Source organism: Oncorhynchus nerka, unplaced genomic scaffold, assembly GCF_034236695.1.
Source record: "Oncorhynchus nerka isolate Pitt River unplaced genomic scaffold, Oner_Uvic_2.0 unplaced_scaffold_942, whole genome shotgun sequence".
Classification (NCBI taxonomy): domain Eukaryota; kingdom Metazoa; phylum Chordata; class Actinopteri; order Salmoniformes; family Salmonidae; genus Oncorhynchus; species Oncorhynchus nerka.
The window spans coordinates 14,766-41,165 of record NW_027040365.1 but is presented as its reverse complement, the minus strand read 5'-3'; the positions used below and the strand labels follow the sequence as shown (position 1 = coordinate 41,165).

General features: G+C 41.5%; 1 protein-coding gene and 1 long non-coding RNA gene across 2 annotated transcripts; both read right to left on the bottom strand.

Moving 5' to 3' along the window:
• Window positions 1–4,731: 4,731 nt before the first annotated feature.
• Window positions 4,732–6,736, bottom strand: LOC135570662 (uncharacterized). The gene is made up of 2 exons (XR_010463562.1): window positions 5,786–6,736; window positions 4,732–4,989 (listed from the first exon to the last, which is right to left on the bottom strand). It is a non-coding gene; the product is annotated as an uncharacterized LOC135570662 (long non-coding RNA).
• Window positions 6,737–8,934: 2,198 nt separating this feature from the next.
• Window positions 8,935–20,351, bottom strand: LOC135570665 (uncharacterized). Its single transcript, XM_065016626.1, has 9 exons — window positions 20,204–20,351; window positions 19,702–19,830; window positions 19,449–19,560; window positions 19,294–19,360; window positions 19,146–19,192; window positions 16,663–16,844; window positions 16,415–16,528; window positions 9,159–9,445; window positions 8,935–9,052 (listed from the first exon to the last, which is right to left on the bottom strand). Exons 3-9 carry the CDS (start codon window positions 19,552–19,554, stop codon window positions 8,935–8,937), a joined length of 921 nt encoding a protein of 306 aa, XP_064872698.1. The 5' UTR covers window positions 19,555–19,560; window positions 19,702–19,830; window positions 20,204–20,351.
• Between the last annotated feature and the right edge of the window lie 6,049 nt (window positions 20,352–26,400).

Sequence of the window (26,400 nt, the reverse complement as noted above, 5' to 3'; positions counted from 1 at the left end):
TTAATACTATTATGTTATGGTATGAAATGTATGGGTTCTTGGTTAAGCTTTTACTGAAAATGTAAGTAAAACAAATTAATTATCTGTACCTTGTGGGAAAGGGAGAAGGAGTGCATAGATCTTTTCTGACAGATAAGAATGGTCTTTGATGTTCCATTAGTGGAGGAGAAGATGTCTTTTAGACAGATTGGAATGTTTGTTTTATGAGGGGAGTAGAAGAAGATCTCCAGAGCTGAAGACACTAACGCTATTGTGTGGATCGGAGAGGTGTGAGAAACTGATGATGTCATTTTATGTTGTCTCTTTAAAATGTAAGGTTCTTTGTCTTTTTCTTCAGTACTCTCTTGTAATAAACGCTGTCACCTGACTTTTAAGACTGGTCTCGATCTATTTCATGCATAATTAATGAATTTACAACTCATTAATGAAATAGAGAGAGTCCAATTTGATTTTGGCTACAACTCTTCCTGGGGTCCATTACCTACTGAATATGCAGCAGCTACTCTTCCTGGGGTCCATAAACTCTTCCTGGGGTCCATTAACTTCTTACGGATCACTGGGACGCTAGCGTCTCATCTCGACAACATCCGGTGAAATTGCAGAGGGCAAAATTCAAATGACAGAAATCGTAATATTAAACGTTCATGAAAATACAACGTGTCATACATAATTTAAAAGCGTAACTTCTCATGACTCTCAAACCCGCATGCGGGAGCGTAACCATAGCCTCAAACGAATTAGCATAACGCAGCGGACATAAATCTTCCTAGAAAATCTTCCTATTCATGAAAATCACAAATTAAATATATTGAGACACAGCTTAGCCTTTTGTTAATCACACTGTCATCTCAGATTTTCAAAATATGCTTTACAGCCAACGCTAGACAAGCATACGTTTATCATGGCATAAGGCTATGGCTAGGCTCTGCTATCAGCAGGCAACATTTTCACGAAAATAAGAAAAGCAATCAAATTAAATAATTTACCTTTGAAGAACTTCGGATGTTTTCACTCAGGAAACTCCCAGTTAGATAGCAAATGTTCCTTTTTTCCAAAAATATTATTTTTGTAGGCGAAATAGCTCCGTTTGTTTTTCACGTTTGGCTGAGAAATCGACCGGAAAATGCAGTCACTACACAAACTTTTTTCCAAATTAGCTCCATAATATCGACAGAAACATGGCAAACGTTGTTTAGAATTAATTAATCCTCAAGGTGGTTTCTCATAAGAAGCGATTGGAAAATGGCTACTTGTGTGCTTTACGCAAGATTTTCTGCGGGGTCCCTTATGGCTATTCTTCAACATAAATGCGTAAAAAGACGTCACAATGCTGTAGACACCTTGGGGAATAGAAAACGTAAGCTCATTCATAGCTCATTCACAGCCATATAAGGAGTCATTGGCATGAGGCGGTTTCAAAAAATGCGGCACTTCCTGATTGGATTTTTATCTGGGTTTCGCCTGTAACATCAGTTCTGTTGCACTCACAGACAATATCTTAGCAGTTTTGGAAACGTCAGAGTGTTTTCTAGCCAAAGCTGTCAATTATATGCATAGTCGAGCATCTTTTCGTGACAAAATATCTTGTTTAAAACAGGAACGTTTTTATCCAAAAATGAAAATACTGCCCCTAGAGTCGCAACAGGTTAATTAACTTCTTGTTAATTCAGCTGCATTGTTCGATTTCAAAAAGGCTTTATGGCGAAAGCACACCATGTGATTATCTGAGGACAGCGCCCTGCACACAAAGCATTACATACATTTTCCAACCAAGCAGAGGCGTCACCTACCTTGAAGATCTTCATCTGGTTGCAATCACAAGGGTCCCAGCTACATAACAAATGGTATTTTTGTTCGATAAAGTCTTTCTTTATATCCCAAAAAAGTCAGTTTCATTGGCGCGCTAGACTCAGTAATCCACCGGTTCAAAATGCATACAAATGAATCCAGTAAGTTACCAATAAACTTCTTCCAAACAACGTTCCTCTTTCAAACAACGTTCCTAATCAACCCTCAGGTACCCTAATATGTAAATAAACGATAAACTTTAAGACAGAGAATACCGGAGACCATTAAAACTTCTTCACTTGTTATGGCCGCAATCCCGATATCGGGATAAGTGTAATCAACAACCGCTGAATAGCATAGCGCTACATACAATAAATATAACTATAAATATTTATATTCATGAAATGACAAGTGCAATATAGGAAAACACAGTTTAGCCTTTTGTTAATCTACCTGTCATGTCAGATTTTGAAATCATGCTTTATAGCGAAACCAATCCAGGCGTTTGTGTAAGTTTATCGATCGCACGATAAACATTAAGTACACTTAGCATCAGGTAGCTCGGTCACGAAAATCAGAAAAGCAATCAAATGAATCGTTTACCTTTGATGATCTTCGGATTTTTCACTCACGAGACTCCCAGTTACACAGCAAATGTTCCTTTTGTTCCATAAAGATTATTTTTAGATCCAAAATACCTCCGTTTGTTTATCGCGTTATGTTCAGAAATCCACAGGAAATAGCGGTCACGACAACGCGGACGAAAATTCCAAATAGTTTCCATAATGTCCACAGAAACATGTCAAACATGGGAGAGGAATTCTGTTGCGCGAGCAAAACTCATGTGACAACTTGACGCGATGTTATCGTTCTGGCTCATTTTTCAAAATAAAAGCCTGAAACTATGTCTGAAGACTGTTGACACCTTGAGGAAGTGATAGGAAAAGGAATCTGGTTCATATCGCTTTAAATGGAGCAAAGGTAGGCTATGGAACATGGAGTTTTCAAAATAGAAGCCACTTCCTCTTGATTTTCCTCATGGTTTCGCCTGCAATATCAGTTCTGTTATACTCACAGACAATATTTTGACAGTTTTGGAAACTTTAGAGTGTTTTCTATCCAATACTAATAATAATATGCATATATTAGCAACGGAGACTGAGGAGCTGGCCGTTTACAATGGGCACCTTTTCATCCAAGCTACACAATACTGCCCCTGCAGCCATAAAAAGTTAAGGCTAGGCATCCCGCTAGCGGGACAACTTCCGGTGAAACTTGAGGGCACACAATTCAAATAAATAATCATAGAAACTATGGATATTAAAACATTTAGGTCTTATATTGGTTAAAAGCTTAAATTCCTGTTAATCTACCTGCACTGTCCGAAAGCTTAAATTCCTGTTAATCTAACTGCACTGTCCGAAATTTAAATCAGGTTAATCTACATGCCATGTCCGATTGTTTGAAACAGTTAATCTACCTAGAAATGTTTTATATTTTAATATTCACAAATAGGATCTTCATGAGGCAGGAAAATTATTCCTGTTAATCTACCTGCACTGTCAGTCAGGAAGCTTAAAGCTTGGTCAGTTAAATCTTTCAAATGGACACTGTCCTAAAGCTTAAATTCAAGTTAATCTACCTGCACTGGACAAGCTTAAAGTCAAGTTAATCTACCTGCACTGTCCGAAAGCTTAAATTCCTGTTAATCTATCTGCACTGTCCGATTTACAATAGGCTTTACAGTGAAAGCATGCCATGCGATTGTTTGAGGACAGCGCCCACATAGAAATATTTTTATATTTTAATAGCTCTGGGAGGGAATGGACTGGTTAACCCAACTTACAAAATAGATGGCTTCATGAGGCAGGAAAATTATATGGATATATTGAAGCTCAAAATTTCAGTCAGGAAGTTAAATCTGTCATAAATGGGTCTTTCAAATGGACAACGACCCTAAGCATGCTTCAAAATTATAGCAAATTGCCTTAAGGACAACAAAGTCAAGGTATTGGAGTGGTTTCACAGAGCCCTGACCTCAATCCTATATAACATTTGTGGGCAGAAACATCTGGAGCAAGGAGGCCTCAAACACTCAGTTAACCAGCTCTGTCAGGAAGAATGGACCAAAGTTTTCTAACTTATTGTGGGAAGCTTGTGGAAGGCTTCTAACTATCCTATCCTCTCCTCGCCATGTAAATCTGACAGGAGAAAACATCGGGTTTCTAACTATCCTCAACATGTAAATCTGACAGGAGAAAACATCTGGTTTCTAACTATCCTCAACATGTAAATCTGAGAGGAGAAAACATCTGGTTTCTAACTATCCTCAACGTGTAAATCTGACAGGAGAAAACATCGGGTTTCTAACTATCCTCGCTCCTCAACATGTAAATCTGTCATCGTCATCCATACCATAACATTCTGATATAAAACCCTGTATTTTTGTCAATCCACTCGTCAGGATGGGAACTTCACAACGTTACACCCAGAAAGGTGAAAGTGTTAAAGTAACAGGAGTTATGTTTGCTACGTCCCAAAGAGAAAGGCTTTCATCTATTCATTTAAGAACAGGTTTACATCTCAACCATAATGTCAGCCAAGTTGTTTTGATTGTAAATCCAGGAAATAATTAAAGACAGAATTTGAGGAAGATGTGATAAGGACAACTATTCTCTAATTGTTTTTTCAGTGGATTCAACATGAATGTAAAACATGCACACAGGATAAATAGAATTGTTTATACAATGGAGCATTCAAATATTGGCCCACTGCTAGTGGGGCAACCTTAGCATTTTCTGATTGGTCAATTCTTCGAAGCAATACCATCTGTTTATTGGCTAGCCAGAGCAATTCTTCTGATTGAGATCGAGCACAGCAATGTGATTGGCTGTGTATTATTGACATTACAATACCCATATGAAAATACAATTGAACAGTTCACACAGTTTCATTCTATGATTTTATTACCTAAATGTTTTTTATTTTATTGTAGCCCCTTTGTTGACAATTATTAAATGTGTGCATTCATTATGTTATTGTGTTAATACAGTCTGAAAGTAGTTATTTTGGAGAAGTTTCCAACATAAAAGTAGAATATGTCTGACAAGAGGAACAGTCCTGCCCAGTGTGAAAACCAACAACACACAGCCTTACACACTCAGCTCCCTGTATTCTACAGCTGCACTGCTACAGCTTCACCTGGAGGGGGCGACAGAAACAACCAGATTTAAGGGACAGGACAAACAAGACCAATGACAGACAACACATCTTATCTGAAAGGCTCTCCTGACATAGCTGTCCCAATAGAGTCACTATGAACCAGAAACTGACTGGCCATGGGACATTTTGGGGCCAGATGGGCCAGTCCATCTCTAAGCACAGTGGGCTGGCCTAAATTGGGTGTTTGCAAAGAACAACTGTTTTGGGAGGGGGTAGTGTTAGAAAATACATGTAAATGTTAAAAAGAGAAACAGTTACATTATCAATCATCACAGATCACTGCACCTGTACATAGCCCATCTGTAAATAGCCCATCCAACTACCTCATCCCCATACTGTATGTATTTATTTATCTTGATTCTTTGCACCCCAGTATCTTTACATTTACATTTACATTTAAGTCATTTAGCAGACGCTCTTATCCAGAGCGACTTACAAATCACTCCAGTGATTAATTGCTATATTGTAATTACTTCGCCACCATGGCCTATTTATTGCCTTACCTCCCTTATCTTACCTCATTTGCACATACTGTATATATACTTTTTGTACTGAATTATTGACTGTATGTTTGTTTATTCCATGTGTAACTCTGTGTTGTTGTATGTGTCGAACTGCTTTGCTTTATCTTGGCCAGGTCGCAGTTGTAAATGAGAACTTGTTCTCAACTAGCCTACCTGGTTAAATAAAGGTGAAATAAAATATAAAAAATGTTCACAATCCTTGACTGATTTCAATACAACATAAACATGTCATAAATAAATACGTCACTCACCCTAACGTCAGGACCAGAGTCCACAGACCACAGGTTGGGTTGGTCCTCCTCTTCTTCCTCGTCACCAGTGGGAAACCAGCTAGGATAATATTACACAGACTGATTAGATTACATCAGATATTCACTGATTTATTGATTTGATATTTAAAGTATTAGGACTCTCCAGCCAGAGACAACATTATATATGACCTCAGTTATATTACTCTGTCAACTAGTAATACAGAGATGAACATCACAGAGACATTAAACATTAACACAGAGATGGACATCACAGAGACATTAATACAGAGATCACCTGGTTATTGTGATACATGTGTTCTACTGTAGTGTACCTGTTTTGTGTTAACATCCCATAAAGATGAGATGATACATGTGTTATACTGTAGTGAGCCTGAAATTCAGACCATCTAGCACAAAAAGTTGCTCCCCTGGTCATATTTGTGCTTGGACTTTCAAAAAGTTAACACAGAATGTGTTAACACTGTTTTAAAACTATTATTTAAATATTCATTGAACGTTTTCAGGAAGTAAAAAAAAAAAAATCAAAATAACCTATAAGTTATGTTCTCTGAGTGTTAATAAAACCTCCCAGGAAAATGTTCAGGGAACCATAGTAAGACGTTCTCAGAACCTCAGAAACATCCCTGGAACCATAGTAAGACGTTCTCAGAACCTCCCTGGAACCATAGTTAGATGTTCTCAGAACCTCCCTGGAACCATAGTTAGACGTTCTCAGAACCTCAGAACCTCCCTGGAACCATAGTAAGATGCTCTCAGAACCTCAGAACCTCCCTGGAACCATAGTTAGACGTTCTCAGAACCTCCGTGGAACCATAGAAAGATGTTCTCAGAACCTTCCTGGAACCATAGTAAGACGTTCTCAGAACCTCAGAATCTCCCTGGAACCATAGTTAGATGTTCTCAGAACCTCCCTGGAACCATAGTAAGACGTTCTCAGAACCTCAGAACCTCCCTGGAACCATAGTAAGATGCTCTCAGAACCTCAGAACCTCCCTGGAACCATAGTTAGACGTTCTCAGAACCTCCGTGGAACCATAGAAAGATGTTCTCAGAACCTTCCTGGAACCATAGTAAGACGTTCTCAGAACCTCAGAATCTCCCTGGAACCATAGTTAGATGTTCTCAGAACCTCCCTGGAACCATAGTAAGACGTTCTCAGAACCTCCCTGGAACCATAGTAAAACGTTCTCAGAAACCTCCCTGCAACCTAAAACGTAACGTTCCCAGAACAGGCTAAGTTTTCATGACCATTTTTTGAAAGTTAAAAAACGCTCCGTTTTACCAGTCAGTAAAGTTATGGCTTCCTCCCCAGAACCAATGGTAAACCAAAAATGTATGTTCCCACAACTTTCAGCAAATCAAATTCGCTAGTTGGGATTCCACTTCTTGTACTCCATGTCATATGCCAAGTTATGTTGACAAGGAGTAGAATGTTACCACAAAATAGACAGGTACACGGTGTCCTGTCTTTACTATCATTAACCTGAAGATTAATCTTTATCAAATGACTCTCTGTAATTGTTATTACGCTATTAAAATGATTATTCATGTAACTGTAATTAACTAGGAAGCATAAACAAACAGTAGATAGTTACAAGAAAATGATAAGGGAGTTTCCCTAGTGGGATAAACCGGCATCGTGGCTTGGTGTACAAAGGGGAAGTGGTGGTCGACTGAGATAAGACAACACACAGTTGATAATTATAACAATTGAAATGCTAATCCTTTGCACATGAACGCTCACTCATTCGGGAACAATTGCAATCAATATATATATTTACGCTCACTGTGTCGTCGGGTTCTCTGTTGAAAAGTTTGTTTCTGTTGGAGAGTGTCCGTCCTCTCTCGCTCTCTCTCTCGTAGTTAGAATGGATAGTTCAGAGTAACATTCATTCATGTCGTTATAGAATAGATGTTTCGGCAGTTGTCGGTCTTCGCGTTCAATGATACCAAATTCCTAGCTGCAGACTAGTAATTAATATCAAAGACTTGTTCTTATTCTGTCAGTATCGATAGTCTAAGAGTTTAACCACGTGGTATGGTTAAAAGATTCAGCCATCTACTCAAACCTTGGCCCTCTCGTTATCGAGGTAAGCTGGTCTGCAACCTTTGTCCTCTCGTGATTGAGAGAAACATGGTCTGTTGAGAAATTCTCAAAGTGGGGGTTTTATTCGGGAGTTGCAGAAAAGGGCCTGTCCCAGGATGGGCTCATGGACGGTCCTCTGATGTAGTTAAACTCAAAAGAGAATTGGAGTTTCCTTCATTAAACTGTCCAAAATCACATTACACTAATTTCAAACAGTATCATCCTCACTCATTGTAAACCTGTAAACCTCATATCTGAGGCTATTATTTAAACAGCATTATGGTAATGTGGTCGTATTGGCTCCCATGAGTTTCACCAAATTGTACCAAACGGACCAGTTCGTAGATGGATTCTTCACCGATCTTTTATACCTTCTTCAGAACATAAATGTTGTTGGGACCTCATGTTCTGTGAGGTTGAAGAAATTCCTTTGTTCTCTATGAAAATTCACTCTGTCTCTATACTGTGGCCATGAGGAAATAATCTCCTCCAAGAATTTACGACCTCTCTCTGACCACAGCAGCCTGTGTGTAGAAGACAGGGAAAGGGGGATGGGGCTTGCTGTACCCAAAGAGGGCAACATCATGACACCAGGCTATGGAGATCCGTAGGGTTCAGAGCCTGTTTTGTGAGGGAGACCTGGCAAGACTTGTTTAGCAGGACCTAGCTAACTGTAGACTTAGTTAGCATGACCAGGCTAACTGTAGACTTAGTTAGCAGGACCAGGCTAACTGTAGAATTAGATAGCAGGACAAGGCTAACTGTAGAATTAGATAGCAGGACCAGGCTAACTGTATAATAGCAGGACCAGGCTAAGTTAGCAGGACCAGGCTAACTGTATAATTGATAGCAGGACCAGAACTTATTAGATAGCAGGACAAGGCTAACTGTAGAATTAGATAGCAGGACCAAGCTAACTGTATAATTAGATAGCAGGACCAGGCTAACTGTAGAATTAGATAGCAGGACCAGGCTAACTGTAGATTTAGATAGCAGGACAAGGCTAAAAAGCATTAGCAGGACCAGGCTAACTGTTATTAGGCTAACTGGCTAAAACCTGGAGGTGAAGGTGAAGAGCCTTCTCGTTGATCATCTGGACTCTGAAGATGTTGACAGCCTTATAGACGTCTATCACATCCTGGTACTTCTCCAGTAGATGCCTGGAGAGAGAGACCGGATAGAAAATAGTCACTCTACAATATCACCACACTTGACAAGAAAAAAACACAACAATGTGGAGTTGAGACACTATAAACCTCAAGATACCTGTAATATGTCCCTGACTTGTCCTTCTGGTTCCTCTGGTCTGGCTTCATCTCTTCTCCCCCCCACTGGTAGCAGGGGCAGGGGAAGAGACTTAGCCAGGGGTAGAGGCAGGGGCTGGGGCCTGGTCTGGTCCTCTCTCCCAGGGGCAGGTTCTGTGCCAGGTAAGGTCTGAGCAGGGCTCTGGGCAGCAGAGACACCAGCCAGTAGATGGGCTCCTCATTCACAATGTCATGGAAGCTCTGGAGGTATTGACGCACAGCTGCAGAGGGCTGGATGGAGGACAGGTTCTGTAGGCAGGAAGAGGAAAAGGAGGAGGAGATGCAGGAGGAAGAGAGACAGGGAGTTTACTGTGTGGTTATGGAAAACATGGAGGTACTGACGCATGGCTACAGAGGACTGGATTCAGGACAGGTTCTGTAGGCATGATGAGGAGGATGAAGAGGAGGAGGAAGAGAGACAGGGAGACCAAGGTGAAGCTATATACAGGGAGTAACAGTACCAGATCAATGTGGAGCTAATATACAGGGAGTACCAGATCAATGTGGAGCTAATATACAGGGAGTACCAGATCAATGTGGAGCTATATACAGGGAGTAACAGTACCAGATCAATGTGGAGCTATATACAGGGAGTGACAGTACCAGATCAATGTTCAGAGGTACCAGGCATTTGAGGTTGATACAGTATGTTCATGAAGGCAGGGTAAAGAGACTAGGCATAAGGATAGATAATAATAATATAGTATGTTCATGAAGGCAGGGTAAAGAGACTAGGCATAAGGATAGATAATAATAATACAGTATGTTCATGAAGGCAGGGTAAAGAGACTAGGCATAAGGATAGATAATATTAATACAGTATGTTCATTAAGGCAGGGTAAAGTGACTAGGCATAAGGATAGATAATAATAATATAGTATGTTCATTAAAAGGCAGGGTAAAGAGACTAGGCATAAGGATAGATAATGTATTTGAGGTTGATACAGTATGTTCATTAAGGCAGGGTAAAGTGACTAGGCATAAGGATAGATAATAATAATGTATTTGTAGTTCCAAGATGGCGTAGCAGTCGGACGTGTGTTTTGTCTTGTCCCGTCCTGTATAGTGTAAATATAGTTTTTCCTCGTTTTTTTTCTGTATATATTTCGTACATATTTTAATCTCACTTTCCAACTACAGGCTGAATATACTCTCCTGCAACCCGCATCACCCAATGTGGTACGGATCTGCTTTTTCTATACTTTAGAATCGGAACCCTCATCAGAAGCTAGCCAGCTAACTAGCTACTAGCTAGTAGCTAGCCACTGCTAGCGGTCTTCAACGCTAACTAGGACACCAGCGCGACATCTACCCAAAGCATATCAGACTGCTTTTTCTCTACCACATCTCCGGATTCCTACCGCAAGCTCTGAACCTTTACACCGGATCATCGCAACTAGCTAGCTGCAATCCGAGTGGCTACTCCTGGCTAACGTCTCTGTCCCAGAGCAAGCACCAGTTAGCCTGGAGCTAGCCTCGAGCTAAGCCCATCTCCCGACTAGCCGAAGAAGTCCAACAATACCTATTTTGCCAATTGGCCTGGACCCTCTACTGCCGACTCGGAGCCCCGCCGATCCATCACGACTGGTCCGCCGACATAATCGTCCGAGGGGTTTCAACAGGCTTTTCCGCTGCGACATCGCCAAAGATCCATCTGCTGGCCAAGGCCTGCGAGCTTTCTGAATCGCTGTATCTCCAGCTCACCGCATGAAGAGGAATAAACAGACTCACCCCATCGCGACGTCCCCCAAAGTTTAACTCTCTAGCCCTCGCTATCTCCCTGCTTGCTAATTCGGCCTGCTAACGGCTAGCTTGTCAAGCTCCGGTCCGCTAACTGCTACCTTGTCTAGCTCGGGCCTATGAACTGTTAGCTTGTTAGCACAGGCCTGCTAACCGTCTGAACCACCGCGTCCCAATCACTCTCTGACCCCATTTACTTTCTATCTCTTTTTGATTTTTAATTTGTTTATACCTTCCGGAAACCTGCCTCACCCAATGTGATACGGAATCGCTATTACTTTTACTCTTATTTTTATTTTTATGACACACTCAAGAACCTCCAGACGCTAACCAGCTAACTAGCTACAAGCTATTTAGTCATTGTTAGTTTTTAAAAACCTGGATAACACTCGCCAGCCCAGCCTCCCTGCCCATCCACCGCTGCCCCCTGGACACTGATCTCTTGGCTACATAGCTGACGCACGCTGGACTGTCCATTAATCACGGTACTCCTTTCTGCTTGTTTGTCTTACCTGTCGGCCCCGTTGCCTAGTCAACGCCATTTTACCTGCTGTTTGTTGTGCTAGCGGATTAGCCTCGCCTACTGTTTTTAGCTAGCTTTCCAAATTCAACACCTGTGATTACTGTATGCCTCGCTGTATGACTCTCTCAGATGTCAATATGCCTTGTATACTGTTGTTCAGGTTAGTTATCATTGTTTTAGTTCACAATGGAGCCCCTAGACCCACTCTGCATACCCCTGTTACCTCCTTTGTCCCACCTCCCACACATGCGGTGACCTCACCCATTACAACCAGCATGTCCAGAGATACAACCTCTCTCATCATCACCCAATGCCTGGGCCTACCTCCGCTGTACCCGCACCCCACCATACCCCTGTCTGCACATTATGCCCTGAATATATTCTACCATGCCCAGAAACCTGCTCCTCTTATCCTCTGCCCCCAACGCTCTAGGCGACCAGTTTTGATAGCCTTTAGCCGCACCCTCATACTACTCCTTCTCTGTTCTGCGGGTGATGTGGAGGTAAACCCAGGCCCTGCATGTCCCCAGGTACCCTCATTTGTTGACTTCTGTGATCGAAAAAGCCTTGGTTTTATGCATGTCAACATCAGAAGCCTCCTCCCCAAGTTTGTTTTACTCACTGCTTTAGCACACTCTGCTAACCCTGATGTCCTTGCCGTGTCTGAATCCTGGCTCAGGAAGGCCACCAAAAATTCAGAGATTTCCATACCCAACTATAACATCTTCCGTCAAGATAGAACTGCCAAAGGGGGCGGAGTTGCAGTCTACTGCAGAGATAGCCTGCAAAGTAATGTCATACTTTCCAGGTCCATACCCAAACAGTTCGAACTACTAATTTTGAAAATTACCCTCTCCAGAAATAAGTCTCTCACTGTTGCCGCCTGCTACCGACCACCCTCAGCTCCCAGCTGTGCCCTGGACACCATTTGTGAATTGATCGCCCCCCATCTAGCTTCAGAGTTTGTTCTGTTAGGTGACCTAAACTGGGATATGCTTAACACCCCGGCAGTCCTACAATGTAAGCTAGATGCCCTCAATCTCACTCAAATCATCAAGGAACCCACCAGGTACAACCCTAACTCTGTAAACAAGGGCACCCTCATAGACGTCATTCTGACCAACTGGCCCTCCAAATACACCTCCGCTGTCTTCAACCAGGATCTCAGCGATCACTGCCTCATTGCCTGTATCCGCCACGGAGCCGCAGTCAAACGACCACCCCTCATCACTGTCAAACGCTCCCTAAAACACTTCTGTGAGCAGGCCTTTCTAATCGACCTGGCCCGGGTATCCTTGAAGAACATTGACCTCATCCCGTCAGTTGAGGATGCCTGGTCATTCTTTAAAAGTAACTTCCTCACCATTTTAGATAAGCATGCTCCGTTCAAAAAATGCAGAACCAAGAACAGATACAGCCCTTGGTTCACTCCAGACCTGACTGCCCACGACCAGCACAAAAACATCCTGTGGCGGACTGCAATAGCATCGAATAGCCCCCGTGATATGCAACTGTTCAGGGAAGTCAGGAACCAATACACGCAGTCAGTCAGGAAAGCTAAGGCCAGCTTCTTCAGGCAGAAGTTTGCATCCTGTAGCTCCAACTCCAAAAAGTTCTGGGACACTGTGAAGTCCATGGAGAACAAGAGCACCTCCTCCCAGCTGCCCACTGCACTGAGGCTAGGTAACACGGTCTCCACCGATAAATCCACGATTATCGAAAGCTTCAATAAGCACTTCTCAACGGCTGGCCATGCCTTCCGCCTGGCTACTCCAACCTCGGCCAACAGCTCCGCCCCCCCTGCAGCTCCTCGCCCAAGCCTCTCCAGGTTCTCCTTTACCCAAATCCAGATAGCAGATGTTCTGAAAGAGCTGCAAAACCTAGACCCGTACAAATCAGCTGGGCTTGACAATCTGGACCCTCTATTTCTGAAACTATCTGCCGCCATTGTCGCAACCCCTATTACCAGCCTGTTCAACCTCTCTTTCATATCGTCTGAGATCCCCAAGGATTGAAAGCTGCCGCAGTCATCCCCCTCTTCAAAGGGGAGACACCCTGGACCCAAACTGCTATAGACCCTATATCCATCCTGCCCTGCCTATCTAAGGTCTTCGAAAGCCAAGTCAACAAACAGGTCACTGATCATCTCGAATCCCACCGTACCTTCTCCGCTGTGCAATCTGGTTTCCGAGCCGGTCACGGGTGCACCTCAGCCACGCTCAAGGTACTAAACGATATCATAACCGCCATCGATAAAAGACAGTACTGTGCAGCCGTCTTCATCGACCTCGCCAAGGCTTTCGACTCTGTCAATCACCATATTCTTATCGGCAGACTCAATAGCCTCGGTTTCTCGGATGACTGCCTTGCCTGGTTCACCAATTACTTTGCAGACAGAGTTCAGTGTGTCAAATCGGAGGGCATGCTGTCCGGTCCTCTGGCAGTCTCTATGGGGTGCCACAGGGTTCAATTCTCGGGCCGACTCTTTTCTCTGTATATATCAATGATGTTGCTCTTGCTGCGGGCGATTCCCTGATCCACCTCTACGCAGACGACACCATTCTATATACTTTCGGCCCGTCATTGGACACTGTGCTATCTAACCTCCAAACGAGCTTCAATGCCATACAGCACTCCTTCCGTGGCCTCCAACTGCTCTTAAACGCGAGTAAAACCAAATGCATGCTTTTCAACCGATCGCTGCCTGCACCCGCATGCCCGACTAGCATCACCACCCTGGATGGTTCCGACCTTGAATATGTGGACATCTATAAGTACCTAGGTGTCTGGCTAGACTGCAAACTCTCCTTCCAGACTCACATCAAACATCTCCAATCGAAAATCAAATCAAGAGTCGGCTTTCTATTCCGCAACAAAGTCTCCTTCACCCACGCCGCCAAGCTTACCCTAGTAAAACTGACTATCCTACCGATCCTCGACTTCGGCGATGTCATCTACAAATGTCTTCCAACACTCTACTCAGCAAACTGGATGCAGTCTATCACAGTGCCATCCGTTTTGTCACCAAAGCACCTTATACCACCCACCACTGCGACTTGTATGCTCTAGTCGGCTGGCCCTCGCTACATATTCGTCGCCAGACCCACTGGCTCCAGGTCATCTACAAGTCCATGCTAGGTAAAGCTCCGCCTTATCTCAGTTCACTGGTCACGATGGCAACACCCATCCGTAGCACGCGCTCCAGCAGGTGTATCTCACTGATCATCCAACACCTCATTTGGCCGCCTTTCGTTCCAGTACTCTGCTGCCTGTGACTGGAACGAACTGCAAAAATCGCTGAAGTTGGAGACTTTTATCTCCCTCACCAACTTCAAACATCAGCTATCCGAGCAGCTAACCGATCGCTGCAGCTGTACATAGTCTATTGGTAAATAGCCCACCCATTTTCACCTACCTCACTCCCATACTGTTTTTATACTGTTTTTTTTTATTTATTTACTTTTCTGCTCTTTTGCACACCAATATCTCTACCTGTACATGACCATCTGATCATTTATCACTCCAGTGTTAATCTGCAAAATTGTATTATTCGCCTACCTCCTCATGCCTTTTGCACACATTGTATATAGACTGCCCATTTTTTTCTACTGTGTTATTGACTTGTTAATTGTTTACTCCATGTGTAACTCTGTGTTGTCTGTTCACACTGCTATGCTTTATCTTGGCCAGGTCGCAGTTGCAAATGAGAACTTGTTCTCAACTAGCCTACCTGGTTAAACTAAAGGTGAAACAAAAAAATTAAATTAAAATAAAATTAAAATTTGAGGTTGATACAGTATGTTCATTAAGGCAGGGTAAAGTGACTAGGCATAAGGGGTAAAGTGACTAGGCATAAGGTTTGGTAATAATAATATAGTATGTTCATGAAGGCAGGGTAAAGTGACTAGGCATAAGGATAGATAATGTATTTGAGGGTGATACAGTATGTTCATTAAGGCAGGGTAAAGTGACTAGGCATAAGGATAGGTAATAATAATGTATTTGAGGTTGATACAGTATGTTCATCTCCGTCGGCGCCATCTTGGCATTAAACCAAGAAGAGTAATTTAGTAATTTTTCCTAAAATATAATTAAGTCAATTTGTTTTGTCAGTCGAATAATGAATTAGACGAATTGTCAAAATGACGAAAAAGGTTGGCGCCTTTCACATTTGTAGTAAACACTGACATAATTGTCCTTCCGACAGATTTTTATCCTTAACTATTCTCTTCCCAACAGCAGAAACAGACATAGGCTTGTCCTATCAACACATTTTTATCCATAACTATTCTCTTCCCAACAGCAGAAACAGACATAGGCTTGTCCTACCAACACATTTTTATCCATAACTATTCTCTATTCTCTTTATCCATCATATAGAAGAAGAACGTTATATTTTTTTTCAGGCGCTCTGATCTAGAGTGACTTAATCGCATATGCTTTCAGACTGGTCCCCCGTGGGAATCGAACCCACAACCCTGGCATTGCAAGCGCCACGCTCTACCAACTGAGCCCCACGGTGAAAATACATATGATTTATCTGAAACCCGCCAGGGTTGTGGGTTCGATTCCCCCAGGGAAATAGTATGAAAAGAAGTCTGAAAATGATATGTACTTACTAAGTCACTCTGAGCTAAAGGGAATATTATTGTAATACTGAAATATTATGAAGTGAACGAACTAAAGGAAGTCAGAAAAGAAAGAAGAGATTTCTGTTTTGGGGGCGTGTCTAAATACACCAAAACTTGAGTAACCTGGGTAACCTGGGTAACCTGGGTAACCGAAATTGAACTTGAATTGAACCAAAACAAAAAAAGGTTAAATAAGGGTCATTGAACACGTTTATGGAAGGTTTACTGAAATGATCAATCACCTACTACGTTCTAGTTGTTTTTCCTATTCAATTGTATATCAAATTATACATTTTAAAGGTGATTGTTATAAGAGCTTCTTACCAGGTGTGGTGGAGTTTGGTTCTGGGCCTCCTTCAGAGACTCCTGGTAGCGTTGATGTGTTCTCTGGAGAAACAGCATGATGTCTGGAGGACCCTGGACTGTTCTGATCAGCACCTGGTTCATACACACATTTACACTGTTATACAGAGGAACTTATCTTAAGATAGCTAGGGACGACAACCACGTATCACAGTCATAGTAAGTAAATCTTTATGGTATTGGTTTTATTTCATGTATTTTCTTTTCACCCGCAGCATGGGGATGACTCTGTCCAGGTATAGCACCTCCTGGTGGCAGAAGTCAGCATAGCAGTGGGCAGGCAGACGTCTGGAATACATCCCTCTGAGGAAGGCTGAGTAGAGGATCTCATCTGCTACTCTCTCACTGGTCTCCCACAGGACGTCATAAATACTCACCTCTTCAACCAGCTCTGGGGGAGGGAGGGAGGGAGGGAGGGAGGGAGGGAGGGATTTTAAAAAATTGCTTTGGTGTGGTGTTCACAAGTATGTTGCCCATTTTAGCAACGCTTTGTCCAAAACTCAAAACAGTTCATCAAAAAGACAGTTGTTTCAAAACTCTGAGCACATTTTTTTTATTGACTATTACAAGACACAAAATCAAACAGTCACTTACTCACCAAACTTAATCAGTTTTTATCTAGAAATACATGTTTCACATTGCAATACATGTTCATAAAAATGTAAATGCTTTTCACAATGGAACCCACTCTACTATCTCGAACAGTCTACTATCTAGAACAGTCTACTATCCACTATCTAGAACAGTCTACTATCTACTATCTAGAACAGTCTACTATCCACTATCTAGAACAGTCTACTATCTACTATCTAGAACAGTCTACTATCTAGAACAGTCTACTATCCACTATCTAGAACAGTCTACTATCTACTATCTAGAACAGTCTACTATCTAGAACATACTGCTATCTACTATCTAGAACAGTCTACTATCTAGAACAGTCTACTATCTACTATCTAGAACAGTCTACTATCTATTATCTAGAACAGTCTACTATCTACTATCTGGAACAGTCTACTATCTAGAACAGTCTACTATCTATTATCTAGAACAGTCTACTATCTACTATCTGGAACAGTCTACTATCTAGAACAGTCTACTATCTATTATCTAGAACAGTCTACTATCTACTATCTGTAACAGTCTACTATCTAGAACAGTCTACTATCTATTATCTAGAACAGTCTACTATCTACTATCTAGAACAGTCTACTATCTACTATCTAGAACAGTCTACTATCTATTATCTAGAACAGTCTACTATCTACTATCTGGAACAGTCTACTATCTGCTATCTAGAACAGTCTAATATCTGCTATCTAGAACAGCCTACTATCCACTATCTAGAACAGTCTACTATCTACTATCTAGAACAGTCTACTATCTACTATCTAGAACAGTCTACTATCTACTATCTAGAACAGTCTACTATCTATTATCTAGAACAGTCTACTATCTACTATCTAGAACAGTCTACTATCTAGAACAGTCTACTATCTAGAACAGTCTACTATCTACTATCTAGAACAGTCTACTATCTATTATCTAGAACAGTCTACTATCTACTATATATAACAGTCTACTACCTACTATCTAGAACAGTCTACTATCTACTATCTAGAACAGTCTGGTCAGCTTGCTGATGAACAGAATGCTTTCAGAAATCCAGAGTGTTTGACGTGATTTTTGTTGTTATGTAACTTCAATTGATTGACCGGTGCGACAATCGACTCCAGGGGGTGAAACAGCTTGCCTCTGTTGAGGGAAAATATATGTTGCTGAAGGGAGGGAAATCCATTTTCATTTAAGAGACCCTGGAGTGTGAACTAGTTCTATGGTAGTTCATTCACCAGTAGGAAGTTAGCAACATTAAACTAGTTCTATGGTAGTTAATTCAACAGTGGGAAGTTAGCTACATTAAACTAGTTCTATGGTAGTTAATTCAACAGTGGGAAGTTAGCTACATTAAACTAGTTCTATGGTAGTTAATTCAACAGTGGGAAGTTAGCTACATTAAACTAGTTCTACGGTAGTTAATTCAACAGTAGGAAGTTAGCTACATTAAACTAGATCTATGGTAGTTAATTCAACAGTAGGAAGTTAGCTACATTAAACTAGTTCTATGGTAGTTAATTCAACAGTAGGAAGTTAGCTACATTAAACTAGTTCTATGGTAGTTAATTCAACAGTAGGAAGTTAGCTACATTAAACTAGTTCTATGGTAGTTAATTCACCAGTAGGAAGTTAGCTACATTAAATTAATTGATGCAATTACCAAAACAGCTGTATTGTTTAATTGGTAGAATGTTTTTGTGTTCTAATTTTAGATTTGAATAGCAGAGTAGACTAATAATGTGCTCTATGTTTTTGTCAAAGCTACAGGGAAAGTGGTCAAAATCACATTGTTTAGAGTGAATAGACTGTTGGAAGTCAGATTTAAATGGGAGATTTAAATCAAGGGATATTTAGATTGTTGAAGAAATCCCATTAAAGAGGAAGAGGTTTTCTAGGAGGACAAAAAACGTAATAGTTTAAAAACAATTCCAGATCGGTCAACACGTTTTAAAGGGCATTACAGGTGAAGATGACAGCTGTTCACTTCTAAATGTCAGAGCGCCATTCAACAAGGAGCTGCACCTGTAACATAATTAACTTATTGTCTAGCCGAGGCAATGGGTCAAGACATTCCTACCTCTCTCGTGTGATTTCTTCTGACTTGGCAATGATGCTAAACCAGATCTAAAAGAAAATGAAATAAAATAATACATGAATGTAATTGAGTGTTAATATGGTCTCTGTATAAAACGTGTCCAGATACAAGACAGTGTTAGACCTGCTACCTTGTCTCCATAGAACACACATAGAACCTCAGCTCTCCACAGGACACGTCATTCCAGCCCTGCCCACCTGTTGTCAAGACAAATCAAACTTCAGTTATTTCAATGTGCTCAGAGAGAGTGTGTGTGTGTGTGTGTGTGTGTGTGTGTGTGTGTACCTCCAGTGTGTAGCTCCATACAGTTCTCCCCCTGTCCAGAGTTACTGGGCTCATCCTCCTCCCAGTAGAAACTGTCAACAGCTGATCCGTCACTCCACAGCCACATCCCCTCCTTATCACAGAAACACATTGCTTGATGGATTGAAACCACTTCATTGTTTTTAAACAGAAAGTACCTTGAGCTTTTGCCTCTGTAAACTGAAGACATTTGACAGACTGACTGACTGACTGATTAATTATTGACCCAGTGTACCTGAGCTGCATCGTAGCCTCCTATCCAGACCGGCTGGTCTGTGTGTCTCCTGACCAGATCCTGGACAAACACCTGTTGACCCGGGCTGTGAACCGACACCAGGTTCCCTCTGTGCTGGGAGCAGTACAACTAGAGGGATAGTCAGAGAACACTGTGTTAGCCCGCTGAGCTAAAGCCCTGGCAGTACCTCAGGGAGCGAAGATCAATGCAGACTAGAAATGGGAATTTCCTTAATTAAATGTGTGCTAGTCTTGAAGTATCAATGGTTGTGAAATAGTAATAGTTGTAGTAGTGACAGCAGTAGAAGTGATAATATTGGTGACAGAAGTAGTACTAGTAGTCGTTTTGAATTTAATTAGAATTTAAAGTATAACATTTTATGTGATTTTATATTCATTCTTTTACCATGGATTTGCCATAAATCAATGCCTAACCAACTCTACTACAGCAACAGAACAAGTTGACCTTTAGTTTTTCAGTCTCTCCCAATTACAAGCGTTACCTCTGCAGTGGCCCAGGTGGCCCAGACGGGGTAGAAGGAGAAGCAGCGATGCTCATTCTGATGCCACCCGGCTGGGCATGGTGACTGGGAGTCCACCCCTTCCACCTCCTCCTCTGTAGTGTTCACCACCCCCGGGGCAGCATCCAGCCATGGAACAACAACACACACCGACAGTATGTACTGTTCAAGAGCTGTGCTTGACTTAGTTTACCTGGTACATTGGAAGCAATTAATGGAATAATCCCAAAAGTGCAAACTAAGCTAGATCAAGTAGCACCTCAAATACTTTATAGCATCTAGAGTTGGGTTTGACTAGATACAATGCTATTTTACTGTAAACAAATTGACAACAGACTTTCAGCACTCTTCAACATGCACAGCGTTTACACAGATGGTTGATGATTGGCTGAGTGAAATTCATGATCAAAAGATTGTAGGAGTTGTTTTGTTAGACTTCAGTGTGGCCTTTGACGTTATCATTCATAGTCTATGGCTTTATACCTCCTGCTATAATGTGGATAAAGAGTTACCTGTTTAAATAAATAACAATTTGTATATAAGAATTTGTTCTTAACTGACCTGCCTAGTTAAATAAAGGATAAGTATTTGTTCTTAATTACAGACCTGCTAAGTTAAATAATGGTTAAGAATTTGTTCTTAACAGACCTGCTAAGTTAAATAATGGTTAAGAATTTGTTCTTAATAACTGACCAGCCTACACAAACACACCGTCTGGTTTTCAAGTTTCATATTCACCTGTTGAGAGGTGCAGAGCCATCACAAAACAACAAAGCAGCAGAGACATTCTGCCAACCGATCTACAGAGGAAACAATGATAGTACATTACATAACAACTTAACTCTACATTTAATAACCTCTAATAGTGTTAAAGGGATCCTGGATACCATTTTAATGTCTCCGTGTGCATTATGAAGGAAGGTAGTGGTTGTTTCACGAGCATTAGCACAATGACTGGAAGTCTACAGGTACGGTAGCATTGCTAATACACCTGTAGACTTCCAGTCATTGAACTAGAATCGTACATTATGTATTTAACATAACTTATTTTAAAATGACATTGCATAACATGACAAAACGTAACACAAATGAACTTTTAAGTGACATAAGTTAACATGACACAACAGAGCAGCTCCATCTATAACGTAGCACATTACCTGGACATGAACCAGAGAATGTTGAGAGTAACACAGTGACAGTAGTAGTAGTAGCTTGGTCTTGGTAGTGTAGCTCAGAATCAGAGAGTGTTGAGAGTACCTGAGCTGTCTAGTAACACAGTGACAGTAGTAGTAGTAGCTTTGTCTTGGTAGTGTAGCTCAGAATCAGAGAGTGTTGAGAGTACCTGAGCTGGCTAGTAACACAGTGACAGTAGTAGTAGTAGCTTGGTCTTGGTAGTGTAGCTCAGAATCAGAGAGTGTTGAGAGTACCTGAGCTGGCTAGTTACACAGTGACAGTAGTAGTAGTAGCTTGGTCTTGGTAGTGTAGCTCAGAATCAGAGAGTGTTGAGAGTACCTGAGCTGGCTAGTAACACAGTGACAGTAGTAGTAGTACCTTTGTCTTGGTAGTGTAGCTCAGAATCAAAGAATGTTGAGAGTACCTGAGCTGGCTACTGCTTCTGGCTTGGATTAGTCACTGTTGAGGAGGAGGAGTGAAATGAGATGATGTGAGGAGAAGAGATGAGGAAATAATAAGGTACTGCAGAACAGCCATCTCCTGCTCAACCAGCCCACAATCCTAACAACACATCTCCTGTTCTGACAGACTAGAACACATAGTGGGTGTGTCCTAAAAGCCTCAGCCTAGTTGACAGACTAGCATCAACAACCACAACTCAGCCCTCTGCCCACTCTCATTATCAGTCAGACTAGAATCACATCAACAACCTGCTAGTTCTAACAACACATCTCCTGTTCTGACAGACTAGAATCACATCAACAACCTGCTAGTTCTAACAACACATCTCCTGTTCTGACAGACTAGAATCACATCAACAACCTGCTAGTTCTAACAACACATCTCCTGTTCTGACAGACTAGAATCACATCAACAACCTGCTAGTTCTAACAACACATCTCCTGTTCTGACAGACTAGAATCACATCAACAACCTGCTAGTTCTAACAACACATCTCCTGTTCTGACAGACTAGAACCACATCAACAACCTGCTAGTTCTAACAACACATCTCCTGTTCTGACAGACTAGAACCACATCAACAACCTGCTAGTTCTAACAGCACATCTCCTGTTCTGAAAGACTAGAATCATATCAACAACCTGCTAACCTAGTGGTTAGAGCGTTGGACTAGTAACCAGAAGGTTGCAAGTTCAAATCCCTGAGCTGACAAGGTACAAATCTGTCGTTCTGCCCCTGAACAGGCAGTTAACCCACTGTTCCTAGGCTGTCATTGAAAATAAGAATTTGTTCTTAACTGACTTGCCTAGTTAAATAAAGGTAAATAGAGGTCCTGGATGGCAGGAAGCATGGTTAATGATGAGAAACCTTACGTTCTGATGAGGAAGAAGGCGAGTGATTGACAAAACAAGTTAAACTACCAGTAGAATTTGACTGAATAACCAGGTCAACCTGCACTAAGGTAATTAACCACTTGTTGTAATACATAAGGCTTTAATAGTAGTAATTGTTTTGATGATGTTTGATGTTATAGATTAAGGACAAAAAATAAACTGTAATAACGTGTACAACTGTGTGACTTGTAAACATTGAATAAAAAGTAGAAACTAGACCCAAAACCCTAGGGGAGAGAACGCCTCTGACACTCCCGATCTAGGGGAACAAGTCTAGTTTCTACACTAAAGACAATATGACCGTTTGGACACTACCAACTAGTTGTTGGTAGTGCGCTGCTCTAGACAAGAACATCTACAATGTGAAGCTCTACTCCTTTCTTGTATTCTACCTGTAGTTGATAACGCTGATGCTTTTGCATCATCCTTTGAAATCACTTGGGGGCAGACAGAATCGTTTTTTATTTAAAGATAACCTCAAGCTGCTTGTTATCAGTGTGCACCTTGATAAAGTCCCTACGTTGAAGGTATTGATCAAAACGGTCACAGACTATGGCTAGGCATTCCTTCTCAATTCTGGGTCTGGCTTCTGGCCTTCAGCTGTCAAAAGATGTCCCGTGTATGAAAGCACTTCTGAGCCTGAGCTTAACTTTAGTCTTTACTCAACTTTAGATGAATCTCCCTTTGCTATTTGTAAGAGCTGAGTCAGGTTGTGGTCATGGTCCTGCCGCTGCTTCTTCCATTGTTGCACCACAGCCGTGATGTCATCCGCTGTGATGCTTATTCCTGGCAGTCCCTGAAGTGATGCTTATTCCTGGCAGTCCCTGAAGTGATGCTTATTCCTGGCAGTCCCTGAAGTGACGCTTATTCCTGGCAGTCCCTGAAGTGATGCTTATTCCTGGCAGTCCCTGAAGTGATGCTTATTCCTGGCAGTTCCTGAAGTGATGCTATTCCTGGCAGTCCCTGAAGTGATGCTTATTCCTGGCAGTCCCTGAAGTGATGCTTATTCCTGGCAGTCCCTGAAGTGATGCTTATTCCTGGCAGTCCCTGAAGTGATGCTTATTCCTGGCAGTCCCTGAAGTGACGCTTATTAATGGCAGTCCCTGAAGTGATGCTTATTCCTGGCAGTCCCTGAAGTGATGCTTATTCCTGGCAGTCCCTGAAGTGATGCTTATTCCTGGCAGTTCCTGAAGTGATGCTTATTCCTGGCAGTCCCTGAAGTGATGCTTATTCCTGGCAGTCCCTGAAGTGATGCTTATTCCTGGCAGTCCCTGAAGTGATTCTTATTCCTGGCAGTCCCTGAAGTGATGCTTATTCCTGGCAGTCCCTGAAGTGACGCTTATTCCTGGCAGTCCCTGAAGTGACGCTTATTCCTGGCAGTCCCTGAAGTGACGCTTATTCCTGGCAGTCCCTGAAGTGATGCTTATTCCTGGCAGTCCCTGAAGTGATGCTTATTCTTGGCAATCCCTGAAGTGATGCTTATTCTTGGCAGTCCCTGAAGTGATGCTTATTCCTGGCAGTCCCTGAAGTGATGCTTGTTCTTGGCAGTCCCTGAAGTGATGCTTATTCCTGGCAGTCCCTGAAGTGACGCTTATTCCTGGCAGTCCCTGAAGTGATGCTTATTCCTGGCAGTCCCTGAAGTGATGCTTATTCTTGGCAGTCCCTGAAGTGATGCTTATTCCTGGCAGTCCCTGAAGTGATGCTTATTCCTGGCAGTTCCTGAAGTGCATCATGTTCCCTTCGCTGATAGTCCTCTGCAGCTGGTTTCACTCCACAAAGGTAACCTTGTACACCAGTATCTGTTTAAATTTCATATTGGTTTTATGAATAACCAATTTCAATGTCATATTGGTTTCATGAATAACCAATTTAAATATCATATTGGTTTTATGAATAACCAATTTCAATATCATATTGGTTTCATGAATAACCAATTTAAAATCAATTTAAATATCATATTGGTTTAATGAATAACCAATTTAAATATCATATTGATTTTATGAATAACCCATTTAAATATCATATTGGTTTTATGAATAACCAATTTAAATATCATATTGGTTTAATGAATAACCAATTTGAATATCATATTGGTTTTTTAAATATCATATTGGTTTTATGAATAACCAATTTAAATATCATATTGGTTTTATGAATAACCAATTTAAATATCATATTGGTTTAATGAATAACCATTTAAATATCATATTGGTTTTTAATGAATAACCCATTTAAATATCATATTGGTTTTATGAATAACCTATTTAAATATCATATTGGTTTTATGAATATTTTTCATTTAAAGTAGAATAGCAGAATGACAATTTCCTGGAATAAAAACAGATGATGTTGCAGAGACAAGATCAAAGACTATCGTTGCCAAATGTTTTCTCCCAGGTATTTTTTCATTTAAAGTAGAATAGCAGCCTTTATGACAATTTATAATAATAATAACATTGTATCAAAAAAATATATAAAACAAAACACATTCTGAACACTTAGCTAACTGTCCCAACACACACACACACACACACACACACACACACACACACACACACACACACACACACACACACACACACACACACACACACACACACACACACACACACACACACACACACACACACACACACACACACAGGGGGAAGTGGCAGTAGAGGGAGCAAAATATTGTTAAGTAGAGAATCACACACGTGCAGAAGGATAATTTGTTTTGCAACCAGAAAAACAGCCAATCGGTTGGGAATAACAAATCAAATCAAATCCAATCAAATTTTATTTGTCACATACACATGGTTAGCAGATGTTAATGCGAGTGTAGCGAAATGCTTGTGCTTCTAGTTCCGACAATGCAGTAATAACCAACAAGTAATCTAACTAACAATTCCAAGACTACTGTCTTATACACAGTGTAAGGGGATAAAGAATATGTACATAAAGATATATGAATGAGTGATGGTACAGAGCGGAAGAGGCAAGATACAGTAGATGGTATCGAGTACAGTATATACATATGAGATGAGTATGTAAACAAAGTAAACAAAGTGGCATAGTTAAAGTGGCTAGTGATATATTTTACATCATTTCCCATCAATTCCCATTATTAAAGTGGCTGGAGTTGAGTCAGTGTCAGTGTGTTGGCAGCAGCCACTCAATGTTAGTGGTGGCTGTTTAACAGTCTGATGGCCTTGAGATAGAAGCTGTTTTTCAGTCTCTCGGTCCCAGCTTTGATGCACCTGGACTGACCTCGCCTTCTGGATGATAGCGGGGTGAACAGGCAGTGGCTCGGGTGGTTGTTGTCCTTGATGATCTTTATGGCCTTCCTGTAACATCGGGTGGTGTAGGTGTCCTGGAGGGCAGGTAGTTTGCCCCGGTGATGCGTTGTGCAGACCTCACTACCCTCTGGAGAGCCTTACGGTTGAGGGCGGAGCAGTTGCTGTACCAGGCGGTGATACAGCCCGCCAGGATGCTCTCGATTGTGCATCTGTAGAAGTTTGTGAGTGCTTTTGGTGACAAGCCGAATTTCTTCAGCCTCCTGAGGTTGAAGAGGCGCTGCTGTGCCATCTTCACGATGCTGTCTGTGTGAGTGGACCAATTCAGTTTGTCTGTGATGTGTACGCCGAGGAACTTACATTGCAACTGTGTGCAT